This window comes from Octopus sinensis, linkage group LG9 (genome assembly GCF_006345805.1).
Source record: "Octopus sinensis linkage group LG9, ASM634580v1, whole genome shotgun sequence".
In the NCBI taxonomy this organism is placed as follows: Eukaryota; Metazoa; Mollusca; class Cephalopoda; order Octopoda; family Octopodidae; genus Octopus; species Octopus sinensis.
Genome location: NC_043005.1, coordinates 15488112 through 15513629, shown reverse-complemented (window position 1 = coordinate 15513629; position 25518 = coordinate 15488112). Strand labels below are relative to the sequence as shown.

At 36.8% G+C, this 25518-nt stretch overlaps 1 protein-coding gene across 1 annotated transcript; it reads left to right on the top strand.

The window, feature by feature from the left end:
* On the top strand, positions 1-25497 carry LOC115215797 (ubiquitin carboxyl-terminal hydrolase 37-like). The gene is made up of 18 exons (XM_029785098.1): positions 1-116; positions 1273-1383; positions 3684-3827; positions 5106-5240; positions 7198-7306; positions 10543-10652; positions 11026-11152; positions 13484-13674; positions 15525-15590; positions 15752-15871; positions 16633-16791; positions 17865-17936; positions 19680-19818; positions 21054-21119; positions 22124-22184; positions 23957-24175; positions 24443-24465; positions 25432-25497. The coding sequence occupies exons 1-18, from the start codon at positions 1-3 to the stop codon at positions 25495-25497; spliced, it is 2034 nt and encodes a 677-aa protein (XP_029640958.1).
* Positions 25498-25518: the final 21 nt, after the last annotated feature.

The following is a 25518-nucleotide window of genomic DNA, read 5'->3' as shown; positions in this document are numbered from 1 at the left end:
ATGGTATTTCTATACATTTCAGCGCCAATCAACCGAGCAGAAGTTAGTGCTACTACTCCTTTATCGAACAAGACATTTAATGTCTCTGCTGAAAGGATGACTCGCCAAGCTTACGGGTAAATCTCATTTTTTATCTGCTTCTCCTGAAATGTATATCATCACTTTCACATCCCTTTTCTATGTTTGCATGCATCAAGGAATCCATTGAGGCAAATTTCCTGCAGTTTGATGCTCTTCTTGTCAACAACGTTCACCAGTTTTGAAGCAAAATAATGTTGCTTCTATTTTCTCAAACATCAACAGCTCTGTTACTCTTTTACTTGTTTCAGTCATTTGACTGCGGCCATGCTGGAGCACTGCATTTAGTCGAGCAAATCCAGGACTTGTTCTTTGTAAGCCTAGTACTTATTCTATCAGTCTCTTTTGTCGAACCGCTAAGTAACGGGGATGTAAACACACCAGCATCGGTTGTCAAGCGATGCTGGGGGGACAAACATACACACACATTAGGGAGCTTGCTTCCTAGCTACATGGTTTCGGGTTCAGTCCCACTGCGTGGCACTTTGGGTAGGTGTCTTCCACTATAGCCCCGAGCCAACCGGAGCTTTGTGATTGAATTCAGTAGGTGGAAGTTACTGCCATGTGTGTATGTGTGCGTATAGCTGCTCAGTGCCTCTCCGAAAGAGAGAGAGGGATATATATATAGGACAGGCTTCTTTCAGTTTCTGTCTATCAAATCCACTCAAGGCTTTGGTCGACCCGAGGCTATAGTAGAAGACATTTGCCTAAGATGTCATGCAGTGGGACTGAACCTGGAACCATGTGGTTGGTAAGCAAGCTACTTACCACACAGCCACTCCTACTGGCTTACGCTTATTTTCCGATCCCCATATACTGCATTAATATTCCTCACACTTTCTGTTGCATTGTTACCTTTATTGAACTCATAAAGCAAAGTACGTTGAATATGCTCCTTTGTCGCTTCCATTGTAGCTTTGAAAAAAATAACGATTTAAATCGAACTACACTTTTAAAAATTTATGCCAAGAATAAGTACAAGGTAAAATTACTACTTGCTTTTATAGCAAGTTAATACTGGTAGTTTATCTCGTCTCCCTCCGACTTTTAGTTCATGCAATTGAAAAAAAATCGCATTATTTATGGGATGACCCAATACATAAATCAAATCAATGTAGATATAAACAATGAACTTTTGTTCACCTCTAAAAATGAGTTGTTAAATTTTGAAATATTGATATTATTTGTTTGCAGTGGTAAAGAAAACTCAAAACTTGATAATACATTGAAATCCAAAATGGTACGGAAGAAAGAAGTTAAGCAGTTTGAAGAAGGAACTAAAGAATCCCCCGTGTGTCTTTCAAAGTAAATAAATTTGTGGTTATACTTTGCATGAAATTGTTTGATTAAGAGATATTTTGATTTTTTAAAATAAATAATCATTATTAGGAATAACTTTTAAAAAAAATTTTTTTTTAATTTTTGCTAATTTCCTTTATTTTGGTTGGGGGAAAAGTAGCATATTCATAAGGTGGTAATAAAGGAAATGCAATTTTGAGAAATTTAAAAAATGAAAATCTAGAAAAGAAATCAATCTTGGAAACTACATAGACAAACTTGTATGTGACCCTAAGAAAACCATTGACTGCATGAAGCTATCTTGTCTAGGTATCATGTAAAGATAAGCACAAAAACCCTGTTATGAATAATCTCTCATTATTATGATCAGTGAACATGAGCATTATTGGACATTTGATCTGAAAGAAAGATTTAACAAGTCACTGACTGGTTCATTGTGATAAGTATTAACTATGAAATTAATGGATTCCTTGTTAGTTTTGAGTGTTTCAGTTATTCAGTTCATAGAACTACTTTACTCATTGTATTAGTTAAAGTGGTTGAGTATTCCACAGACATTTTATCTTTAATGTAACCTTCAGACAGACTCAATGCAACACTATTCTCAGGATGGATGAATCTTAGAATTATATGTACAGTGCAACTTGTATTATAGTGCTACTAGCTGAGTATTGTATCTTGTAACAATAATGATGAGCTTCCACCCAATTTCCATGGACTCAATTTCACTTAGAAAACCTGGATTAATCTAAGATGTAGATACTTGTTTAAAGTGCCATGCACTGAGATTGAACCAAAATAGTTGGCATATTTGGCCATGTTTGTGTTGGGAGAGAGAGAGAGAGTGGCACATGTATGTTGAATATCAAAATTGATTGGGATCCAATTTCAGGGCTCTACTTTCAATATATTTGTTACTTTCACTTTACCATTCAGTAATTTTGATTGGCGGTTGGGGTGGTGGTGGTGGGGGGGAAACAGCAACTGTGGTGTAGTGCAGATGCACAGCCAGACAATGTAGTATTGTAGAATGGCTCCACAGCATAACAATTTCTTGTCTGTTATGTAGTATAGCACTCCAGCATAGCCACACAGTGTAGTGCTGTGGGTCAGGTTGACCTGTGGTCTATCATTCATGAGGGAGATTTGGCTACTATTTCTTGATGTTTGAGCAACAATTTAGAAGCTGTGTTAGATTCCATAGGTACTAATAATATACTGGGGTTGATTCCATAAGGAATGCATCTTTTTTGTGATGATATTTTCTCAATATCCTTTAACCCTTTTGTTACCATATTTCTGTTGAGATGCTCTGTGTTTCTTTCAATTGTTTTAAATATAACAAAGATTTTAGTAAAATAACTTGGTTATCATTAACCCTTTAGTGTTCAGATTACTCTGTTAAATGTAGTACTTTTTCACTCAAATTGTTTTGAATTAATCATGCATTATCTTCTAGCTTTGAGGTTTCAATGATGTGATTGTTTATTTTTAAAATGACATTGTAGGTTAGGTGTGAGAGGCTAGATATCGCCAGTTTGAATATAAAACATGTAGAATATCTGGGCCAGATATGGCCGGTTTAAACACTAAAGGGTTAAGCTAGGTGTTAGGAACATAAATTGTGGCTACGGTTTGGTGGAAGATTTTAATTCAAAACTTATGAAAACGAGACATTTGTACTACAGAAGGTGCGATATACGTGAGGAATATTTGAAGGATCTTGGGAATAGGAAGTTCGCTAGCGGTCCCCAGCCGCAAGTATATCCCTGTTGGGAGAACGTCTTGTTTGCCGTAGATTTTCCGCAGACGCAGGGACAGGACGGGTTGAAGCCACCAGTTGCCGGATCAGACGCTTCTGTTCACCAGAGCCCTGTTAGCCGGGTGCTGCCCTGATACCGCTGGGTGTCAGAACAATCCGCCTTGGGTGGCCCTACCAGAAACCGTAGTCTCCGACAGCATAGCTCTGACACTCCCGTTTCGCCCCCTTACTACAATGAGGTGATATATAATTACACATTTATTGGATGGCCGTTGACTCTCAAGAGTTCCTCTGCCCAATGTGAGAGATGCAGCATTGAGGATGAATGAAGCCAGCTCAACCCACCCCGGGTGAATGCTGTAAGAAGAAGAAGAAGAAGAATTTGTACTACAGAGCCAGAGCCGCTTTCAGCCGGGTTGGTAACAAAAGGGTTAAGATGATATTTTCTCAATATCCTTTAAAAAGAATGGAATGGGTGAGGATGTCAGATTTTATGTAAAGATGAAAAAATAGGTTATTAAAGATTCTTTTACTTTTTTTCCAGATCCCCAACTTCACCAACAACCAATGGGGATAACTTCCTTGCATGTGCAAATGAGAAAATGCAAAATATTTTATCTCTTGGAAAAAACAATTTCTATAACAAGAATAAATCTTCATGTGGAGCTAGTGTAAAACGAGTGCTGGGGTAACTGTCATTTTCTTTCTTCTTTATTTGGTTCATTGGAAATATTCAGTTTGGCATGGAATGCTCAGTTATAGATATTAAGGCGGCAAACTGGCAGAATCGTTAGCACGCCGGGCAAAATGCCTAGCAGTATTTCGTCTATCGTTACGTTCTGAGTTCAAATTCCGCCGAGGTTGACTTTGCCTTTCATCCTTTCGGGGTCGATAAATAAAGTACCAGTTTCGCACTGGGGTCGATGTAATCGACTTTATTCCTTTGTCTGTCCTTGTTTGTCCCCTCTGTGTTTAGCCCCTTGTGGGTAGTAAAGAAATATATAGATATTATGATCATGAGTTCAAATCTTACTACTGCCATTGTGTTATGTGCCTGAGAAGACACCCAATTCTGCTGACTTTCAGTAGAGTCCAGTCTGTTACAAACATTCAGTCTCCTTTTTGAGGATACTTTCCTAACCTCCTACAAGTTTTGGAAATCTGAAAAGTCATGGGCACTACCCTTCCGGCTTAATTAAACATCCATGATCTTTGTCAGGGATTTGGATAGATTGGAGGGAGGGAAGAGACTAGCCTCAGATGATGACATGGCCTGGATGCTTGCATATTACACCATTTCAATGTGTCATTCTTTTGTAAGATGGTTGAGTGTGATTTGAAGGTGACTTAGGTGTTATTTCTTACAAGTTGAATGACCATGTAGAAATTATCTTGTTGACTTTTCAGTGCAGTGTTTGCTTGAGGGTTTTATGACTTGATGTCACTCAAGAATTCAATTTCAGCTGAGGTTGGCTTTGCCTCTCATTCTTAAGAGGTTAATAAAATAAGTACCAGTAGAACTCTGGACTGATGTAATCAACTAGCACACCATCAAAATTTCTGGCCTTGTCCCTTTAGTAGAAAAGGATTATTATTGTTGTCCTCAACTGCTGGAATTATAGAAGCTATATTTGTTTACTTTAGATAACAGTGCAAAAACAGTGTAGGGCTTTCTTTACAGCCACAGTAGCCTGAATCTTTTTTTATTTTTTATTTTTAATTAAAACAAGCATTAATCAAGTATGTTTCTCATGAATACCAACCAAAACTGGAGAAATTTTCTGCCTGTTAAAATTCAGATGTTGGTTTAAAAAAATTGTTTACCTGCCTATTTTGTTTCTCTAATTAATTCAACAATTTTTTTCATATATTCAAGATGTTTAAGATAGATATTAACTTTTAAAAAAAAAAGTGTTTACAATGGTATTACATTATATTATTGACTGACCATTCTTTTTCTCTGTAGGATGAAAAGATGTGAAACAACACCTGTTAAACGAGCACGGCTTTTGGTGGACTCGTCAACAAATTCTCAACCACAGAAGGTAGAAAGTCCTCCAGCACCAGCCATTTACCCCTTGCCAAAACTTGCTTTAAGAGGGTAATTGAAGTTTATATTTTGCTCTTTAACTTTATCCTTCACTTTACCTTAATAAGGGATGGCAATTTTCATTCCAGATTTGTTCTTTTTGTTTATAATTCTTCTTTTTTGCATTTGGGACTATCATTCTGCCAATGTTGCAGGGAATTTCATGTATATATTTATTAGAATTTCAAGTGGGAGAAGGGCTTAGGTATTTGAAATTATCTTGTATAATTCATCCCTTCACCTCTCGAAAAATTTTTCTTGCGTGGTAAGAAGTTTGCTTTCCAACCCCATGGTTCCAGGTTCAGTCCCACTGTGGCGCCTTGGGCAAGTGTCTCCTACTATAGCTGTAAGGTGACCAAGCCTTGTGTATGGCTTTGTATTTGTCCACCACCACTTGACAGCTGGTGCTGAAGGGTTTACATCCCTGTTACCTAGCAGTTCAGAAAAAGAGACTGACAAGATAAATACCAAGTTTTAAAAAATCAAAAGTGACAATAATAATAAGTACTTTCTTAATATATAAAGCAGAGTTTGTGTGTGCGCACACGTATGTTCCTTATGCATCTAAAAACTTAGTTGCTGATTTTGACGTATGGGGTATCAAAAGATTCAGTAATCTTTCGGCTACCAAATAAACTTTATTTTCATTTGCATATTTGCATTACTCTTTTACTTGTTTCAGTCATTTGACTGTGGCCGTGCTGGAACACCGACTTTAGTTGAGCAAATCGACTCCTGGACTTATTCTTTGTAAGCCTAGTACTTATTCTATTGATCTCTGGTTGTCAAGCGATGTTGGTGGGGTACAAACATATATATATATGATGGGCTTCTTTCAGTTTCTGTCTACCAAATCCACTCACAAGGCTTTGGTCGGCCTGAGACTATAGTAGAAGACACTTGCCCAAGGTGCCACGCAGTGGGACTGAACCTGGAACCATGTGGTTCGTAAGCAAGCTACTTACCACACAGCCACTCCTACGCTTACAAAAATTTAACGTGTGAATGTATGTGATGATATATGTGTGTGTGTGAATACATACATTTTTGTGGTGACTGACACCACATAACTTGACACTAAAACTGGATGCTTCCATTATGTTGCTTAGGAATCTTGACCCATCTCGCCTGTGTAATTGAACTTGCTTAATTGTTACTTCCATGAAGCTTCATGTCTTACAAGCAACAATCATAACAGGTAGTCACAAAGGAGGAAATGTCTTTATTCCCAAAATTCCTCTCGTACCTACAGATGCTCCATTTGAATTTAAGACGCTTTAGTTTCCAGTTAGACTAAGTTTTGATATTTCAATTAAGAAATCTCAGGGCCAATCCCTCAGGGTAGTTGGACTTGATCTCTCTCTCTACTACATGCTTCTCTCCGTGACTTGGAAGCAGCAACAATTTATTCATTTCAACACCAACAAAAAAATTTCTCAATGAATATTGTTTACCCTGAGGTACTTCAACATCAACATATTTTCTGTTTGAAATTCTATTATCATTACAATTTGGATATTTTAAAATAAAATATAGATATTTGGAAATAATTTTAAGAACATATCTTTATATTTATTATTTACTAATCTGAATAAGAACAGCAGTAACCCCAGCAATGCAGGGTCATTCAACTGGTATACTTAGCTATCTATCTATATATATATATATATATATATATATATCTATCTATTTCTGTCTATATGTATCTATATATATATGTATCTGTATATATATATATATATATCTATATCTATATATATATATATATATTTATCTATATCTATCAATCATGAGCTAAGGGAAATAACCCAAATGTACTATTGCCATGAATTTAGATAAGCCGATTTACTGATAAATTTATTTACATTTTGTTCCACCTTTCAAATTATTTTAATTTATCCTTTGCCTTTGTAAATGCTTACATGTTCTCATGCATTCATTTCTTTTTTCTTTCTCTTATTCTCCCCAGACTCACCAATATGGGCAACACCTGTTATTTAAATGCAATCCTGCAGTCTCTTTTTAGTCTAGAGACTTTTGCCACAGAGTTGTTATTTATTAACTGTAAAGTATCAAAAGTAAACCCCAGTTCTTTGCACAGGTAACCGACTTTTTCTGCATCTACCTTTTATTTGTAACTAGCAGTATCACCCGGCGTTGCTCGGGTTTGTAAGGGAAATAACTATATAAGCATTTTTAGAGATGTAAAGTATAATAGCCATCTCAATATGGCTAACCACAAAGGGGTGGGGTGTTACTGTAGCTTTTTACGTTCTGAGATTTAATAATAAATTTTTAGAGAGTTACTTCCCTTATATATGCCAAAAATTCATTAAAAATGGGAAACATTGATGGTAAATTTTTTTTAAATCGTTGACTCATCGTAGATGCGCGCTAATACCCAGAAGGGCTCGATATGAATCACGACTATAAGATACCCGCTTTTGGTTAAACTGCACTGCAAAATGTGGGAGTAGTTAGGAATCTAAATCGTAGGAGACAGACACCACACAACCTCATCATCATCATTTAGCGTCTGTTTTCCATGCTAGCATGGGTTACTTTTATATATTTGTAATAAGAAAGAATATTGTCTGTGAACCTGTGTGTGTATACACATATGGCCAGCTCCTGTTAAACCATCCAACCCATGCCAGCATGGAAAACGGATGTTAAATGATGATGATCACGGCAGTAGTTCTTAATCTTTTTTTTTTTTTTTTTTTTGTAGCACCCACCTAAGTCACAAGTGAGGTATCACAGCTAGACTAACTTAATGTGAATGATAATTTAAAATTTTTTACTCTAAAATTGGATTGTATAAGTTTTTAACAGTGAAACGAGAGAAAATTAGTAAAGACAAAAGTTGAAATTTATTTTATACATTGCAAGATAATGACTTCCTTGTGCCTGATGAGATTTCATTTCATTTTGATAACCATTACTGGTTTTATCATGTATAATATAATTACTACTATAGGTAAAATATATGTTAATTACTTCACTATTCCCTTCAACATGCCCAATGTCTCTTTGGGTATAGTACCACTTACATTGAGAACCTCTGGTATATGATACATCCCCCACTCCCAGATAAAATCTCAAAAAAGTCACCCTAGGTCCTGTATGTGATGTTGGACTTCCTATAAGCTAGTTTTGACCCTCATGCTCACTGCTACAGCCTTATTTTAATCAAGATGATCACCAGTACCAACTGATTCGTTGACACTACAAATTAATGTTTTCTGCTTTATCTAAGGTACTAATGCTTTCTAATGTACTCTTTACTTTTACTCTTTTACTTGTTTCAGTCATTTGACTGCGGCCATGCTGGAGCACCGCCTTTAGTCGAGCAAATCGACCCCGGGACTTATTCTTTGTAAGCCCAGTACTTATTCTATCGGTCTCTTTTGCCGAACCGCTAAGTGACGGGGACGTAAACACACCAGCATCGGTTGTCAAGCAATGCTAGGGGGACAAACACAGACACAGAAACCCCCCCACACACACATATATATATATACATATATACGACGAGCTTCTTTCAGTTTCCGTCTACCAAATCCACTCACAAGGCATTGGTCGGTCCCGGGGCTATAGCAGAAGACACTTGCCCAAGATGCCACGCAGTGGGACTGAACCCGGAACCATGTGGTTGGTAAGCAAGCTACTTACCACACAGCCACTCCTGCGCCTATAGATTGATTTAAATGTTACATGCTGTAATGCACTGAAAGCTTTTCCCCTTGTATTTGTGCTGTTGATATTGGGGTGTGATAATTCTGTTCAGATTAATTTCTTATTCTTTGCTTGATTCAAATTAAAATCTACCCACAAAATTTCATGTTTATGTTTGAAACATCTGCTTAATATAGATAAAATTGTTTTACTAAATACTTCATTGTTTTTAAAGTTATTTGGAACAAAACAGGGTATTTTAACAGATAATGGTAAAAAAAACGGTTAACGATGGCGAATTGGCATTAGCTTACTGCTGGATCAAGTACTCTGGTGTTTTGAGTTCTAGCTCTCGTTTGTCTCGTCTGAGTTCAAATCTGGCCAGGATTAATAGAACTATTTGTGATAATGCACTTTAGTTAGTTTAGTCATTTGGGCAATCCCTTCCCCTAGAATGTTGAGTTGGCTGGGTGAAAAAAAAGTTAGTTACCTTCTTGAGTTTTGCTGACTTGTAAGGGCCAGTTTCCTGGTTTCCATGGCTTAAATATTCTCCACCTGGATGGGACATTGGTCCATAATCATTTTTGCCAGCTGAGTGGACTGGAGCAATGTGGAATTAAGTGTTTTGCTCAAGAACACAACGTGTTGCCCAGTCAAGGTATTGAAACCACAATCTTAGGATCATGAATTCAACATCCTAGCTACTAGTTGGCTGGTTAGGTACTGGTTGACCAGTTAAAAAATTTGTGGCTTGTATCCTCTCAATATATTATGTCTATGACAAAAAATAGTATAACTATCAAATTGCCTAGCTGGTGTTGACATATTTAATAAGACCTCTAAAAAGCTAATTAGGATTGAGGTAGGGGAGAAATATTAGTTAATGGTTAATATTTTCTTTGTAGGAAACAAACACAGAAATATACTTTAGGCATGTTTCAACTTTATTCTGACCTCATCAGCTAAGTATAAATTTCACCATTCCTGACAAAGTAGCTATAAAAGAATTACTAAATAGGTGTGCCTGATGTGTGTTGTTATCGCCTTATGGTCCACTGCTGGACAAATGCCTCCTCATGTTCTCTCCACCATCCACAGTCTGATGTTTTCCTCTTCCATGTTTGGGTGCTGAAGAATTTAGCAAATTAAAAGAGTGGACACCACATCCAGAAAAAAGGAGGGGGAAGACCATGCAGGAGTTTGAATGGAGTGTATATGATTATACATTTATTGGTGTAGGAAAATAGGTTTAGCAGGGATTCAGTCCACCAGCATGGAGCCCGTGTCTTTTGCTTTTAGCTCTGGGCCAACCAATGCTTGTTCCTTGAGAGTGAATTTGGTTAGTGGAAACTATGCAGAAGTCCTTTGTGTATGTTTCTATTTGTCTCTCACCACCACTTGATGCAACTCTGTTCATGTCCCTGTAATTTAGCAGTTCAGGAAGAAAGAAACTGATAGAGTAACTACCTGACTTAAAAATAGAACTGGAGTCAATTCACTTGACTAAAGCCCTTCAGGACTGCTGTTCATTGACTGGAAATTATACAAGACCATAGTTTAAAAATGAAGCTAGCTAGATATATTTAGTGAGATAAAACCAATATTAGTTTCTGGTTATTTATTTGCATTTTTCTAGGTGGTGAAGTTGAATAACCCCAGATGTTTCAAGTCTTATTTTGGCTTCATCCTAGATGCTGCATTCAGTGAAGTAGTAATGCAAGAATTGCTAAATGATTGTACAATATTGTACATTTGAGGTACTGTAGGATAGAAAAAAATTTTCGTCTGTAAGTAGTTGCCACATTGTAAAATTAGATCCTCATTTTGACAGCTTGCAAAATTGCAATTAGTCTGTTTACTAAAAGTACTTTCCTGTCTTAGATTGGTATCTTCTGCAAGCAAAGATTTGACTACCATTCACTCAATTCCTTGGAACTAAGTGATTAGTAGACAATTTTATCTCTCAGCAGTTCTAGAAAGTGTATCACCCTGACCCCTCCATTTCATATTTTATATATATCCATGAGTAATGATGTTCAGTTTTCATTGTATAATGTTTTGCAAAAAAAAAATTCCTTTTTGGGTTTACATGAAATTAAATTTTAAATTCCTGTTGCAGTACCATGGCCAATTTGTTAATCTCACAGACCAAAAGTGAATCTGATGTTAGTAAAGTGACCTTATTAGGTAATGTGAGAGAAGCTATATCAACCGTTGGTACACATTTCTTAAGTAATGACATGCAGGTAAGTTCATATTTTTTTCTACTTTGTTTCTTTCAGTTGTATAGTGATTTATTTCAACACTGAAACAAGACAATATTTTCAACCCAGTTTCTCAGTTCACCTGTTTTTACCTAGTTGTTAAGTTCTATTCAACCTCCTACTTTCTTTTAACATAGTGCATAGGTGCAGGAGTGGCTGTGTGGTAAGTAGATTGCTTACCAACAACATGGTCCCGGGTTCAGTCCCACTGCGTGGCACCTTGGGCAAGTGTCTTCTACTATAGCCTCAAGCTGACAGGTGCAGGAGTGGCTGTGTGGTTAGTAGATTGCTTACCAACAACATGGTCCCGGGTTCAGTCTCACTGCGTGGCACCTTGGGCAAGTGTCTTCTACTATAGCCTCGGGCTGACAGGTGCAGGAGTGGCTGTGTGGTTAGTAGATTGCTTACCAACAACATGGTCCCAGGTTCAGTCCTACTGCGTGGCACCTTGGGCAAGTGTCTTCTACTATAGCCTCGGGCTGACCAAACCCTTGTGATTGGATTTGGTAGACGGAAACTGAAAGAAAGTGGTTTTGTGTGACTATGTTTGTCCCCCAACATCGCTTGACAACCGATGCTGGTGTGTTTACGTCCCAGTAACTTAGCGGTTTGGCAAAAGAGAGCGATAGAATAAGTACTAGGCTTACAAAGAATAAGTCCTGGGTTCAATTTGCTTGACTAAAGGTGGTGCTCCAGCATGGCCACAGTCAAATGACTGAAACAAGTAGAAGAGATAGGAACACAATATTCTATTAAGTGATTCAGCTAGCTAAATATAGCCATGTAATCAAGAAATTCACTTCACATTCATGTAGTTCTTGGTTCAATCCCACTGCACAGCACATAAAGCAAATGCTTCCTCCGCTGTTGCTTCAGATTGAGATAAACCTTACGAATGAAAATTGGGTAGGTGTTAGGCCTCTAGATAGACTGTTCTGGCATAGTCGACCTTAATTCATGCCTAATTTTACATCACCACCTTACTCTTTTGTTTCGGTCATTTGACTGTGGCCATGCTGGAGCACAGCCTTCAGTCGAGCAAATCAACCCCAATACTTATTCTATCAGCCTCTATTGCTGAACTGCTAAGTTATGGGGATGTAAACACCCCAGCATCAGTTGCCAAGTGATGGTGGCTGGGGGACAAATACACACACACACATACAACAGGCTTCTTTCAGTTTCCATCTACCAAATCCACTCACAAGGCTTTGGTCGGCCCAAGGCTATAGTAGAAGACACTTGCCCAAGGTGCCATGCAGTGGGAATGAACCTGAAACCATGTGGTTGGTAAGCAAGCTACTTACCACACAGCCACTCCTGCGCCAATATATGTGTGTGTATTTACGTAGGATTGGTAGTCTGTCTGTTTATTTGACTCTCACTCTTTCTCTTTCCTTTCTTTCTGTCTTTTTTCTTGGATCGTTCGTAAACGTTCATAAGAGACAGTAGCAGTAGAAATGATTTGTAATGGTAGTAGAAAGAGGAAATTAGATTGTATTAGAGGGGAAAATGGTTATGTATGTAGTTTTATCGATTTTTTTTTTTTCGTAATTGGGGTGTTATTTTGACTGAAAAAATGCCCCTAAGACCTAAGTTATGGTATTTAGAATGTTAATTCCAATTTTTTCTTCCATTAAATTTGGAATTGTGTAAATGTATGAATTTTCAACATACATACCCACAGAGAAAATCTGCCTTTAATAGTTAAGGTAATATTTAAAAAAAATAGTGGCATGGGTGAATTATAGCTTTGTATCTAAGAATTCAATACGAATTTCTTTAGATAATGCTGTCTGCCTCTCTTTCTCTCTCTCAACAGCTACTATGTTTCCATGAGTCTAGATTACCCTCCATGGACAATAAACCCTCTAGGACAACAGATGATGATTTAAAACTTTTTAATATATTGGAGAGTGGGGTAATTAACGAAGTGGGGGTAGTTGTCGTCAGGGAAATTGTCCTATGGTGGGGGGGTAATTGTCTTGATATAGTTTCCATACCCAAGCATAGACTCACTCTTGACTTCCTAGAAACAGCAGCCAAATTTCCTCTGCCAACTATCAAAGCCTGTTTCCTTAAAAGAATGACACATTGAATACTGTGGTCCTAGATGTTACATGAGATGATCTTGGCTAGAATGCTTTTGGTCATAGATCTGCTCAATCAAGATTAACCTAGGGCTAAACAATAACACACACCCATAACTACAATTGACTGCATTTTTTCTGTTTTTATTTATTTATTTATTTTTTTTTTTTAGAAAGCCAAAATTGTTTAAAAAATAACTTTTTCTCTTTCTAAACATTGTAGGACGCTCATGAATGCTTGAACCAAGTCCTTGACTGTCTGAAAGAAGAAGGGGTCAAGTTGGCCACAAGTACTCCTACATCTAATAATTCCAGTTCCGATGATGATGATGACCCTAACTGCAGAGATACTTTCATTAACCCCACAGTTCAGAACTTCGAATTTGATATCAATCGCTCTATTACTTGTAAACGGTAAAAAGATACATCCTTAATTTTTACTAATGTATTTGAAACCATGTTTCCTGTATCTTCTCTCTCTCTCTCTCTGTATATATATATATATATATATATATATATATAACAAGGATAGCGAGAGGTAATGCAGTACAATCGTTTTGTGCAACTCTATGGAGTTGCATGAAACGATCGTACTGCATTACCTCTGGATATCCTTGTTGCTTATTTTGATTTTAATCACCTTAGTTTGAAATTGTATGGATAATACCGTACTAAATTCTGGTGCCTCAACTTAAGTACCATATTCATCTGAATCTCTCTCTCTCTCTCTCTCTCTCTCTCTTTATATGTGTGTGTGTGTGTGTGTGTATATATATATATATATATATATATATATATATATATGTATCCCTCTTCCTTTCCATTTGCCTTTCCCAATCCTTTTTCCTCTTTTCCTCCTCCCAACACTGTTACCTTCCTCACTTTCCCTGTCTATTATCTCTTCTTCTCTACACTATTTCTTTCTCTCTCTCTCTCTCTCTCCACACACACAAATGTATGTCATTTCAGTTTCATGAATCTCTGTGCTCAAAAAAAAGATCCTTGGCATGGTTGTGAGGTAATAAGGAAACTTCTCTATGGTCATTCAACTTCTAGGGGAAGCAGCTAAGTCTCTCTCAAATCCCCCGCTTTTTTGTCTCTACTTATTGAATATTGTAATCTGAAAACAATCTGGAAAAAAAGACAATGTGGTCATGGCTGGAATGTCCTTGAGTTAAACAAGTTGTATAACAGCTGCAACCAGTATGCTGTGTTAGTGTTGTTGATGTCGTTGTCTTGTGCATGTCTCTTGTTGTAGGTTCTCTCAACATCTTTCATCATTGAATGCTTATGTATTGTTTTAGTTTATTCGCATCTCCTTTGTGTGGATGATCCTAAAGTGGATCTTTTCGGTTTGAACGGCAGTGTTTTCTAGCAGTGTCATATGAAATTGTCACCCATAATTATGACCCTAGAATCGATCTATTGCATTTCAATCTGTTTTAGGGTGGGGGGAGGGTATCTTTTTTTTCTTCACAAATGTAAATAAACCCAATCTGTTTCTTAAACGAGGGACATATTTATACGGCACAGAATGTTTTTTTTACCTCAATGGACATCAGTGATTGGTTGAAATTGCAGAAATTGAAGAAAAAAACAACAAACATCTTACAAACTATAGAATTTTCTCAATAAAGCCAAGAGAAAAAGATGTTTTATAAACACATTCTACCAGTATACGAAGTTTAAAATTTTTTTAGTTACCTAGAAATTATGTTAAAATCTGCCGTTCAAACCGAAAAGATCCAAGTAAGTTTGTGGGAGGATATTTAATAAAAGTTGTGGTTTCTTTGAACCACCAAGCCATTGCAGTATCTCATCCTCTCATGAGAAGGACAGATTGGAACTCTTAGCACTATGCATCATGTAAAGTTGCTAGAAATAGCAGCCAAATCTCATTTGGATTACACTTTACTTTCTTGGGTGGGGGACTCATTGGCGAATGTGATCTGAGATATAATCTGTCTGTCTGTACATATATATGACAAACTCTCCCATCAAAGACAATTTATGAGTGTTCAGTGAGAGGAAAAGAAAAGAAACCTAACCAAATAGACAATCAACAACACACATTACTATTGCTACCATTCACTTATATAAAGTGTGATCATGGTTGGAACATGTTTTGATCATAGGCTTTGGCTGATGAGTGATGACCTGGGGCTAAACAACTACTAATGTTGATTATAATGTACAACTGTCCAACATTTAACCATTTACTAATAGGAATTAGTAATTTTATTTTATTTTGTTTTTGTTTTTAGATGTGGTGTTGTTGTCTCTAAAGTTGAACAGTGTATAGATTTATCGTTGGACATACCAAAGGGATGGTGAGCCTAACTTTTGTATTTCTTTCTTTCTCTCTCTCTCTCTCTCATATTTGTAAATACAAGGCTAAGAGCAAAAGCAGTGTGACACACTGTAGTTCCATCATTCTTTTTGCTTCTGACTCTCTCCTCTCATTCTACTCTCTTTCATTCACTAATTCCAGCAATCCAAGCATTCAGGATGCTCTCGACTTATTCTTTGTCAAAGAAAATGTGGAATACCGATGTGCTAAATGTAATCATGATAAATCAGAAGTTTCAAAATGCATCAGTAGATTACCGAGGTAAGATAAATTACTTTTAATCTGTTAGCCATTAGTATGATTCACACATATAATTATATACTTATTACTTAACAGTGAAGGCGCATGGCCCAGTGGTTAGAGTGTCGAGCTTACGATCGTGAGGTTGTGAGCTCGAATCCCGGACCGGGCTGCGTGTTGTGTTATTGAGCAAGACACTTTATTTCACGTTGCTCCAGTTCACTCAGCTGTAGAAATGAGTTTCGACGTCACAGGTGCCAAGCTGTATCGGCCCTTGCCTTTCCCTTGGACAACATCGGTGACGTGGAGAGGGGAGGCCGGTATGCATGGGCGACTGCTGGTCTTCCATAAAACCACCTTGCCCAGACTTGTGACTAGGAGGGTAACTTTCTAGGTGCAATCCCATGGTCAGTGTCGTGACCGAAGGGGGTCCCAGACCAGAGTACTTAACAATCTGGATTTCTCAGATGCAGTTAAAATTTTCCTTCCTTCCTTAAGTTAATTACCTCTTCTATATATGGTTCAAATATTTTCAGGAAGTGTAGTTTTCTTATTTTATGGACTTTGTCCATTGGAAGCTTTGAGTCTATTACAGTAGATAACATTATCTTTATATCTGGTGCTATGATAAATAACTAAATTTTTATTCCCGGTGTCACAATATAAGTTTGCTTGTATAGGCTTGGTGCCACAGTGTCACAAAGCATAGTAAACTTGTTCTGATAATTGAGGTATGTTGGTGTCTATGACAATAATGATAATGTTGATTATTTTCATTCCAGAGTATTAATTCTCCATTTGAAACGCTACACATACAGTGTCACAGCTTCATGTAACAGAAAAGTTATTCAGCATATTTCTATTCCTAAATATCTGACGCTGTCATCACATTGTTCAGAGACCATTATTCCAGCACCTTCTATTAATAGCCTTTTCACTAGGTAAGATTGCAATCACTTATTTTGTGTACACACACACACACACCTTTTTGTCTCACATGTCCATGCATACAATGCAATAGTTTATCATAAAGGATCGACTCTATGTGAGCAGAAACTCATTTGACTTTTTTAGACTGATAATAATATTCAATAGAATTGTCATATATCTGCCAGCATAGCTGAGTGGTTGAGAGGTTTGCTTTGGTATCACATGATTAGGGGATTTGGTTCCACTTGGTGAATGCTATTGGCTGATGTCCTCAACCGTAGTTACAGGTTGGTCAATACCTGGTGAGAGAAATTAGTAGATGGAAATTGGAATAAACACACTGTATGTGGTGTGTTATCATCATCATCGTTTAATATCCGCTTTCCATGCTAGCATGGGTTGGACGATTTGACTGAGGTCTGGCGAACCAGATGGCTGCACCAGTCTCCAATCTGATCTGGCAGTTGTCAAAGCATCAAACAAAATGCTTTGTAGTATTTATTCTGGCTTTTTGCCAGAATATAACAAATTTTGAACTGCTGGAGTCCTCTTTGCCTTTGATCTTTATTGGGATGATAAAATAAAGGACCAGTCAAGGGCAATGGATTAGCAGAATTTATAGAGCCTTAGATGGAATATTTTGAAGTATTTATTCTAGCTCTTAATATTCTGGGTTCAAACCTTGCTGTAGCCTACATGGATGGTAGACATAATCCATTTTCTTACCACCACCTGGCATCTTGGGTACCATTAGTAGAGTCTGATGCTGATGACTCTGTTGTAAGCACTTGGACCAGGTATCCAGTTTGAGGATTCCTTCTCTTTTCACTAGTCTTGGAAGCCAGGGCAATATGGTGATCTGAGATGTCTTAACAAAAAGCTGTCGCCAGAGGTAAGAGAGAGTGCAGAGACATTCAATAAAGACAGCACAATGGGCATGAAGTTTAAGGTGAATTCCAAATTTACTGCTACAATTCTGTTATGCTTTTGGCTGGGCTTAAAATTTGGTTTGCTTTATTTGACTGAAACTGTTTCTCCTGTCCCAGTTAATGGCCTACTGAAATAATATTTGTGATATTTGCAGCCCACCGAAAGCCCGAACAGAAATGGAGAAAGATTCATCACTTTGTAGAAGACTTGAGTACACAGATTCTGTGTAAGTTGAAACGATTGATTTGCTTTTTTTCTGTAATCTTTTACTTGTTCGGACATTAGACTATGGTCATGCTGGGGCATCGCCTCGAAGAATTTTTAATCGATTGAATCAACCTCAATACTTTTTTTTTACCTTTAAAGCCTGGTGCTTATTTTATTGAACTCTTCTGCTGAACTGCTAAGTTATGAGTACATAGATACCAACACTTGTCAAGTGGTGGTGGAAAACAAACGTAGATACAAAGAACCCCTATGTGTGTGTGTGTATAATTAAGAGAAATAACCTCTATTAAGCAATTCAATAGTGAGAAACAATATCCACACCATCTCGAAAAAATTTAAATATACTACAATAAATATTTAAAAAATCACAAAATTATATGGTGTGGATATTGTCTGTCACTATTGAATTGCATAATTGAGGTTATTTCTTCCTAAATGTATGTATGTTTATGAGTTTCTTTCAATTTCTGTCTGCGAAATCCACTCACAAGGCTTTGATCAACTTGATGCTCTAGTAGAAGGTATTTGTCTAAAGTGCCATTCAGTGAGATTGAACCTGGAACCATATGGTTGGGAAGCAAGCTTCTTACTACATAGCCATTCCTGTGCCTTCTCTCTATGCAAATATGATAAAAATGATGATATTGAAGAGAGGTCATCTCAAGCTATGCTCATATTAGAATTGTTCCAAACAAAATACCATTTCTGCATCAGTTAGCTAAGTTGCACCTTACTCCCATGGTATCAATTTACAACTGAATGAACAAGAGTTGAGTATGAGAACATCATAGAACAGTGACACAGATGTAAACTACCAATCCTTCAGCTAAGTGACAATATCATATTTCCAGCCTCGCCTGGCCCCCGTGCGGCCATTGCCAGCCTCGCCTGGCCCTCGTGCCGATGGCACGTAAAACGCACCATCCATCCGTGGCCGTTTGCCAGCTCCATCTGGCACCTGTGCGGGTGGCACGTAAAAAGCACCCACTACACTCGCGGAGTGGTTGGCGTTAGGAAGGGCATCCAGCCGTAGAAACACTGCCAGATCAGACTGGGCCTGATGCAGCCTTCTGGCTTCACAGACCCCAGTTGAACCATCCAGCCCATGCTAGCATGGAAAGCGGATGCTAAATGATGATGATGATCTTGGATATTGTTACAGGTGTAAATTTTAGTCCCGAACCTCATGGTTTTGGGTTCATTCCTGCTTGTGTGGAACTGTGGGCAAATATCACTGGTTTAAGAAGAAACTGAACAGAAGCTCATTGAGTGAGAGTATATGCATGTGTATATGTGTTTGTGTTCTGGCATCGTCTGCTTAAAAGAAAACATAATGTCAACCATAAAGACATGTCTGGCTGTTGAGCTGTTTGGTGCTCAACAGATCAGGAGAATAAGTACTTCTGTTGGAAGTAAATAAGGATTATCAACAGGAAGAACACCTGGCCTTGGAATATTGCCTCCATAAGTTCCATCTTCCCCATGTCAGTATAGAGTGAACATATAAAAAACCTCAGATGTGGTTTTCACAAACATTTCCTAAAACTAGAAATGTATATCTTGTCTTTAAGAAATTTATTATAGCATCAAAGAGGATGTTTTTTCTTAAAAATCTGTTTTCAATTCTAGGTTCATTGTTTTTTTTTTCTCCTTTTTTTTTTATTTATGTTTTTATGTAAATAATAATTTGCAAACTTTAACAATTACCAAAATCATAAATTTTTGTGTTTTCATTTTTCAGTAATTCAGCACATAAGAGTTCCTTATTTGAATATGCAGAAAACGCTGATGATTTAGGTGTTGTCCCAATTTCAACATTGGCACAAGAATTCTCAAATAATATACAAGATGAGAACTCAACCAATCACACTGACAATAAAGTAACTAACTTTTTACTTTTAGTTTTTTTTATATCAATTCTTTTATTGTTTGCACACACACACACACACACACCACACACACACACACACACACTGGACTACAACCAACTTGAAACATCACCTAATAATTTGAAGTGGATTACATGACCCCCCAGTCATTTTTGTTCAATAATTTTTCTTGACCTCAGATGGAGAAGAAATAAAGTTGACCAGGGTGTGATTTGAATTTAGGATATAAGGGGTTATAATCAAAACAGTATAAAAGTATCAGAAATATTAAATTTCTAAATATCTCATAGAGATATGTACGGTGGTGGAGCGATAGAGTGGTTGTATACTGTCAACTTAACGTGACAGTCCCGTAAGGGAATTACACCACCGCTGTTTAGCCCTAGGAAGCATCGACGCTTCCTGTCGGCCTTGACACATTTCCTGTGTCAAATATATAAGGACACAGGAAATGTGTCAAGGCCGACAGGAAGCGTCGATGCTTCCTAGGGCTAAACAGTGGTGGTGTAATTCCCTTACAGGACTATCACGTTAAGTTGACAGTATACAACCACAGTATAAATGTATTTTATCCAAAATTCCTCTGGTTCTGCAAATCTACATCTGAATGCTCAGTGGAAAAAAGGAGGCTCAGATGTTATAACAAATGGCCAATTGCTTGAAGCATGGCATATTACTGTTTCATCTCCAAATCAGTCATAACTGAGCAGAACTCTGATCAAAGTTGCTCTTCCAGCCACGGTCATCAGGTCTTTCACTTGGACACCAAATATCAAGAATGGCATTCCCCTGTCTCCTCTTTTGAGGTAATGGCATGTAATGTTTTGGAAGACTTGATTGCTATTTCTCACAAGTTAAGCAATCAAATACAAACTTTCTTCATTGACTTGATGTGTGGGTTATCTGCCATGTTGGTTATATTGATTTAAAAGGTTTAAAATACATGAAAAAATCAAAGGTTCTTTACCAGAAGAAAATCCAGAAACTTTGAGTGTGGGAAGTTGTAGCATATTTCTGGTCGTACTTAAAGGCATTGATAACATTAATGAAGTAAATAGCCTCAGCTAAGAATATTTAAAGCACAACTCAACAACTAAAAGTTAAAGATGGATTACTGTGGTAATATGAGAATTAGTCGCATTAATTGCAGTTTTAATCAGCACTTACATGCATTGCATGTCTACAGCTTAACTGAAAATGTTAATTTTGAAATTATATATTTCTAGGAATCAACTAAAAGTCAAGATCTTTCTTTCTTCAATGATTTGGAATTTGGGCAAAATTCCAAATTGGTAAGTAGTTTATATTCTTGAAGTATGTGATGACTATTTTAATTCTATAATGCCTAAATTATCTATATGCATAAAAACATTTATTGGCCATTTTTCAGTTTAATGGCAAGGAGTGTGTTTGGATTGGAATATGAAATTTTCTTACTCACAATCACACAAGCAAGTGATTTGATCTCGGATTGTGTGTTGAAGCTCAAGCAATTACAGCATGGAAGGCTTAAGTTGGCCATTCAAAAACACACAGTCTGTTAACTTCATGCGGCTCCTCTGCAATGAAACTGTGTCAATGACCAGGTCATAGTTATGCAACAGAAATTTTGACATCAAATAATGAATGAAATTAAAGTGAAAGTAACAGATTTTGTGTATTTTAGAATGGCTAAGTCTTCTCTGTATTTAGTGTAATATATAAGGCACTCCGACAGTTATGATGACAAGTGTTCCAGTTGATCCGATCAATGGATCAGCCTACTTGTGAAATCAATATGCAAGTGACTGCACACACACACACACACACACACACACACACACATATGTTCCCTTAACGTAGTTCTGAAGGAGATCAACATGACAAGGCTGGCCTTTCAAAATACAGGCATATATATATATATATTTTCAACTATCAATTATCCTGAGTTCAGATCTTGCTGGAGTCAACTTTGCATTGTTGATCAGGAGTTATGGTGTGTTAAGGAGAGCAATACCATTAGTGGGGGTCCTGCCAATTACTTCTTCAGGTTCTTATATTACTGGCCACTGTTTGGACCATGTTATTGTCAGACTGGTTAAGCCAGGATAAAGAGAGTTAATAAGTCTTAAACTTTCAGTGAAATTCTTTCAGAGCTTGTCACACTACACATGTGAAAATTGGATTTCCAGTGAACTTTGTGGAGGAAACCCAACTAAAATACTCCACTAATGTGTATTGAACACCTTAATGTTTATGCATGTAAGCCACATTACAAAATATCCTTATTTCTATAATATTTCTAATTTGATTTCAGTTACCAGATTGCTGCAGTACACCTGAAGATAATTCTTCAGAGACAAAACCCGTGGAAAATGGTAAGTCTGGAAAACGGAGACAACTATTACATATTAAGCTTGATGGTGAAACATTTTGTAAAAATACCTCCAAAACAGTTCCAGAGTAGAACTAAAGAGCTGAAGAAAATTATTCTACATGATGAATAATATAAATTCAGGGTGAATACTTGATAAATGTAAGCACCTGTATAGCCCGAAACATATGTACCACAACATCCTTTGTGTCCTGTTTTTCATTTATTTCATTTGATGAATAATATATGTAGGCATGGCTGTGTGGTTAAGGGCTTGCTTCTCAACCATGTGGTCTTGTCAGTCCCACTGCATGACACGTTGGGCAAGTATCTTGTGAGTGGATTTGACAGGCAGAAATCGAAAAAAAAACAGTATGTTTTTGTTTACCTTTGTCTTGACATCATTTGAATGATTTTAAATTGCACATCACTATCATACAGGCAATGTTATTAATTTCTTGTCTTTCATGGTGAAATATTGCCTTTGTTGGAAACGAGTAAAGGTTGGCAACAGGAAGGACATCGAGCTGCAAAGAAAAAGAATTTGCTGCCACAAATTCCATCTTTAAAAGATGATGATGAATAGTATGAATGAAAGAAATATTTAAAGCAATATTATTAAATCTATGTTCACTGCTATAAATTGTTTCAATTAAAAACAGTGCATGAATATATAATTCAGAGATGACATCTGTATGGAAATCTATAGTTATGTTAGTGTTGATAGAATCCATAAAATGTTACCCATGTCTGATTTAAAGCATGTAAATAAGCTATCAAACTAAAAATAACTCACCGGCAAAGACTCATAATCCTAAATGTTAGATTTCTTCTCTTCCTACAGCAAATATTTTATTCTGCTTTGCAAACATTTTATAGATTTTCTGTTTGTTGATATAGACCATCATAGCTTTCCCTATATTTTACACTTTCAATTAGAAATAATTAAGCGGTGGAAACAAATATTGATTGATTACTAATAGTATTTTTCATTTTTCTAGTAAGGAAGGGAAACAGTATATTTTTATAATAATTTACTATCATTATGCTTCATGCATCACTATTCAGTAACTTCAATGAAGTCTGTTCACTGATGAGGTCAGAATAAAGCCAGAGAAATCTCCAGTTATTTCCTATGCATGATAGAAAAACGAAAATAACATTAGTTATTGATAAATATCATTTTTTTTTTTCTTGAGCATATAGTTTATTTCCAGTTAGCTTGTAAATTCGTCAGGCAATAAAAGTGAAACATTAATTTTACTATTACTTTTCACGTTGATCCCAGTATTAGGAAAAAGTGCACTGTCTCTATATGTTGTAAGAAACAACTAAAAGGGTGGATGACATGAAGGATCGCCCCGACTGGCCTCCGTGCCGGTGGCACATAAAAAGCATCATCCGATCGTGGCCATTGCAGCCTCGTCTGGCACATAAAAAAGCACCCACTACACTCACGGAGTAGTTGGCGTTAGGAAGGGCATCCAGCTGTAGAAACATTGCCAGATCAGACTGGGCCTGGTGCAGCCTTCAGGTTTCCCAGACCCCAGTTGAACCGTCCAACCCATGCTAGCATGGAAAACAGACGTTAAACGATGATGATGATGAGCTGATGTAGTCAGAATAATACCAGAACATGTCAGGAAAGATTAAAACAATCATTGACTAATATTTTTTTCCCCCTCCCAATGTACATTTAGATTACATGCATAAATATGTTCCCAAAATAACTACCAGTCAAAACATTCAATTACCTCTCAATTTGTTTATTTTCAGGTGTGAAGTATTTAAGTAATGATGATCTGTTTAGCTTGAGTGAAGAAGAACGGATGAGGTTAGCAATAGAAAACAGCTTACAGTTGAAGACTGAAATTGAAGATCACAACACTTCAGCTGTGCAATGGCAGCCAGAACAACACCAGTCAATGTTTAACACAGAGTTTGTAAATGGAGAGAACTCCGTATTACCAGAGAATGAAAATAATTCTTTGTCTTGTAAGTTGTTGTTATTAATTATTTATTATCATTAAAAGTGGTGGATTTGTAGAATCATGAAGTGCAACAGAAAAATTCCTTATGCTATTTCTCCTAGCATTTTACATGCTGAGTTCAAATCCTGTTTTTGCTAATTTTGCCTTTCGTCCCTCTGGTAGTGATGAAAACAAAGTTTTGGTGTTTCAGGTATCAACTAACCCCGTCTCCTCCAATTAGTGGCTTTCTACCTAAATTAGAAACAGTAACTTTTCTTCTGGTTCTTTATAGTCCGAGTTGAAATTCCATCAAGAGTACCAGTTTGGCACTGGGGTTGATGTATTCAAATTACTCCTTCCTATCTCCAAATTACTGACCTGGGCCAAAATTAGAATGATTAATGCTACGAATATCTTTGGATTGACAGAATGCGAGTAGAGCATCAAACAACATGCTTCATAGTATTTGCTCCGACTCTTTATGTTCTGAGTTCAAATCCTGCTGAACTGAACTTTGCCTCTCATTCTTGTGGGGTCAGTAAAATAGAAACACCAGTCAAGTATTGGGATCAATTTGACTAATTGCCTCCTCAACATCATAAGCGGAAAGTGTAACCTCTCGAAAGAGCTGTTCTTCATATTATTTATATTATTATTTAACACCATGCATCATTTTCCAAGTAATTTTATCTTAACCTTTTTGATGCAACTTTATTCTATACTGTTGTCTCCCCTATCTTCTCTAATTCCCCTTTTTTCCCCATCACCGTTTTCTATCTGTCTCTCTCTCTCCACCTCTTTCTCTTTTTCTTTGCTTGTTGCTCGCATGTGACCATCGTCCATCTTTCTTTTCTTTCTTGTATGGACATTCTAAGGACTGGATGTCACCTATATCTTTCTTTTCTATCTTTTCTCTTTTCAAAGAAAATATTTCAGCATTCACTATTTTCCCCTCGTTCATTTATTTTGGTATTTATGGGAGCAACTGTCTTTGAAGACATTCTTTGTATTACTTGTCCTTTTCTCTCTCTCTCGTTATTTGTGTATTTAAATCATTTGTTTTTGTATTTCATTTTGTACCCAAATATGCATATATATTTATATTATTATAATACATGTATATATTATATTATTATTATAATATATATATATATATATAATATATATATACACACACACACATACAAGTGTGAGTTGGTATATATTATCCTCATTACAAAATACTTATGAATTTCCACCTCCATTGTTTTCCTATAATTTTTTATTTTTTTATTAATAAAGGTTATGATGCAGAAAACAAAGAGAATCAACAACCTACACAAAACGGCAAGACAGATTCAAGTTTGATCCCGGTTCTAGTAAACGGTC

Coding starts and splice junctions, on each gene's coding strand:
- LOC115215797 (XM_029785098.1), top strand. CDS start 1: ATGGTATTTCTATACATTTCAGCGCCAATCAACCGAGCAGAAGTTAGT. Junction 1,384..3,683: donor TCCCCCGTGTGTCTTTCAAA/GTAAATAAATTT, acceptor CTTTTTTTCCAG/ATCCCCAACTTCACCAACAA. Junction 5,241..7,197: donor CCAAAACTTGCTTTAAGAGG/GTAATTGAAGTT, acceptor TATTCTCCCCAG/ACTCACCAATATGGGCAACA.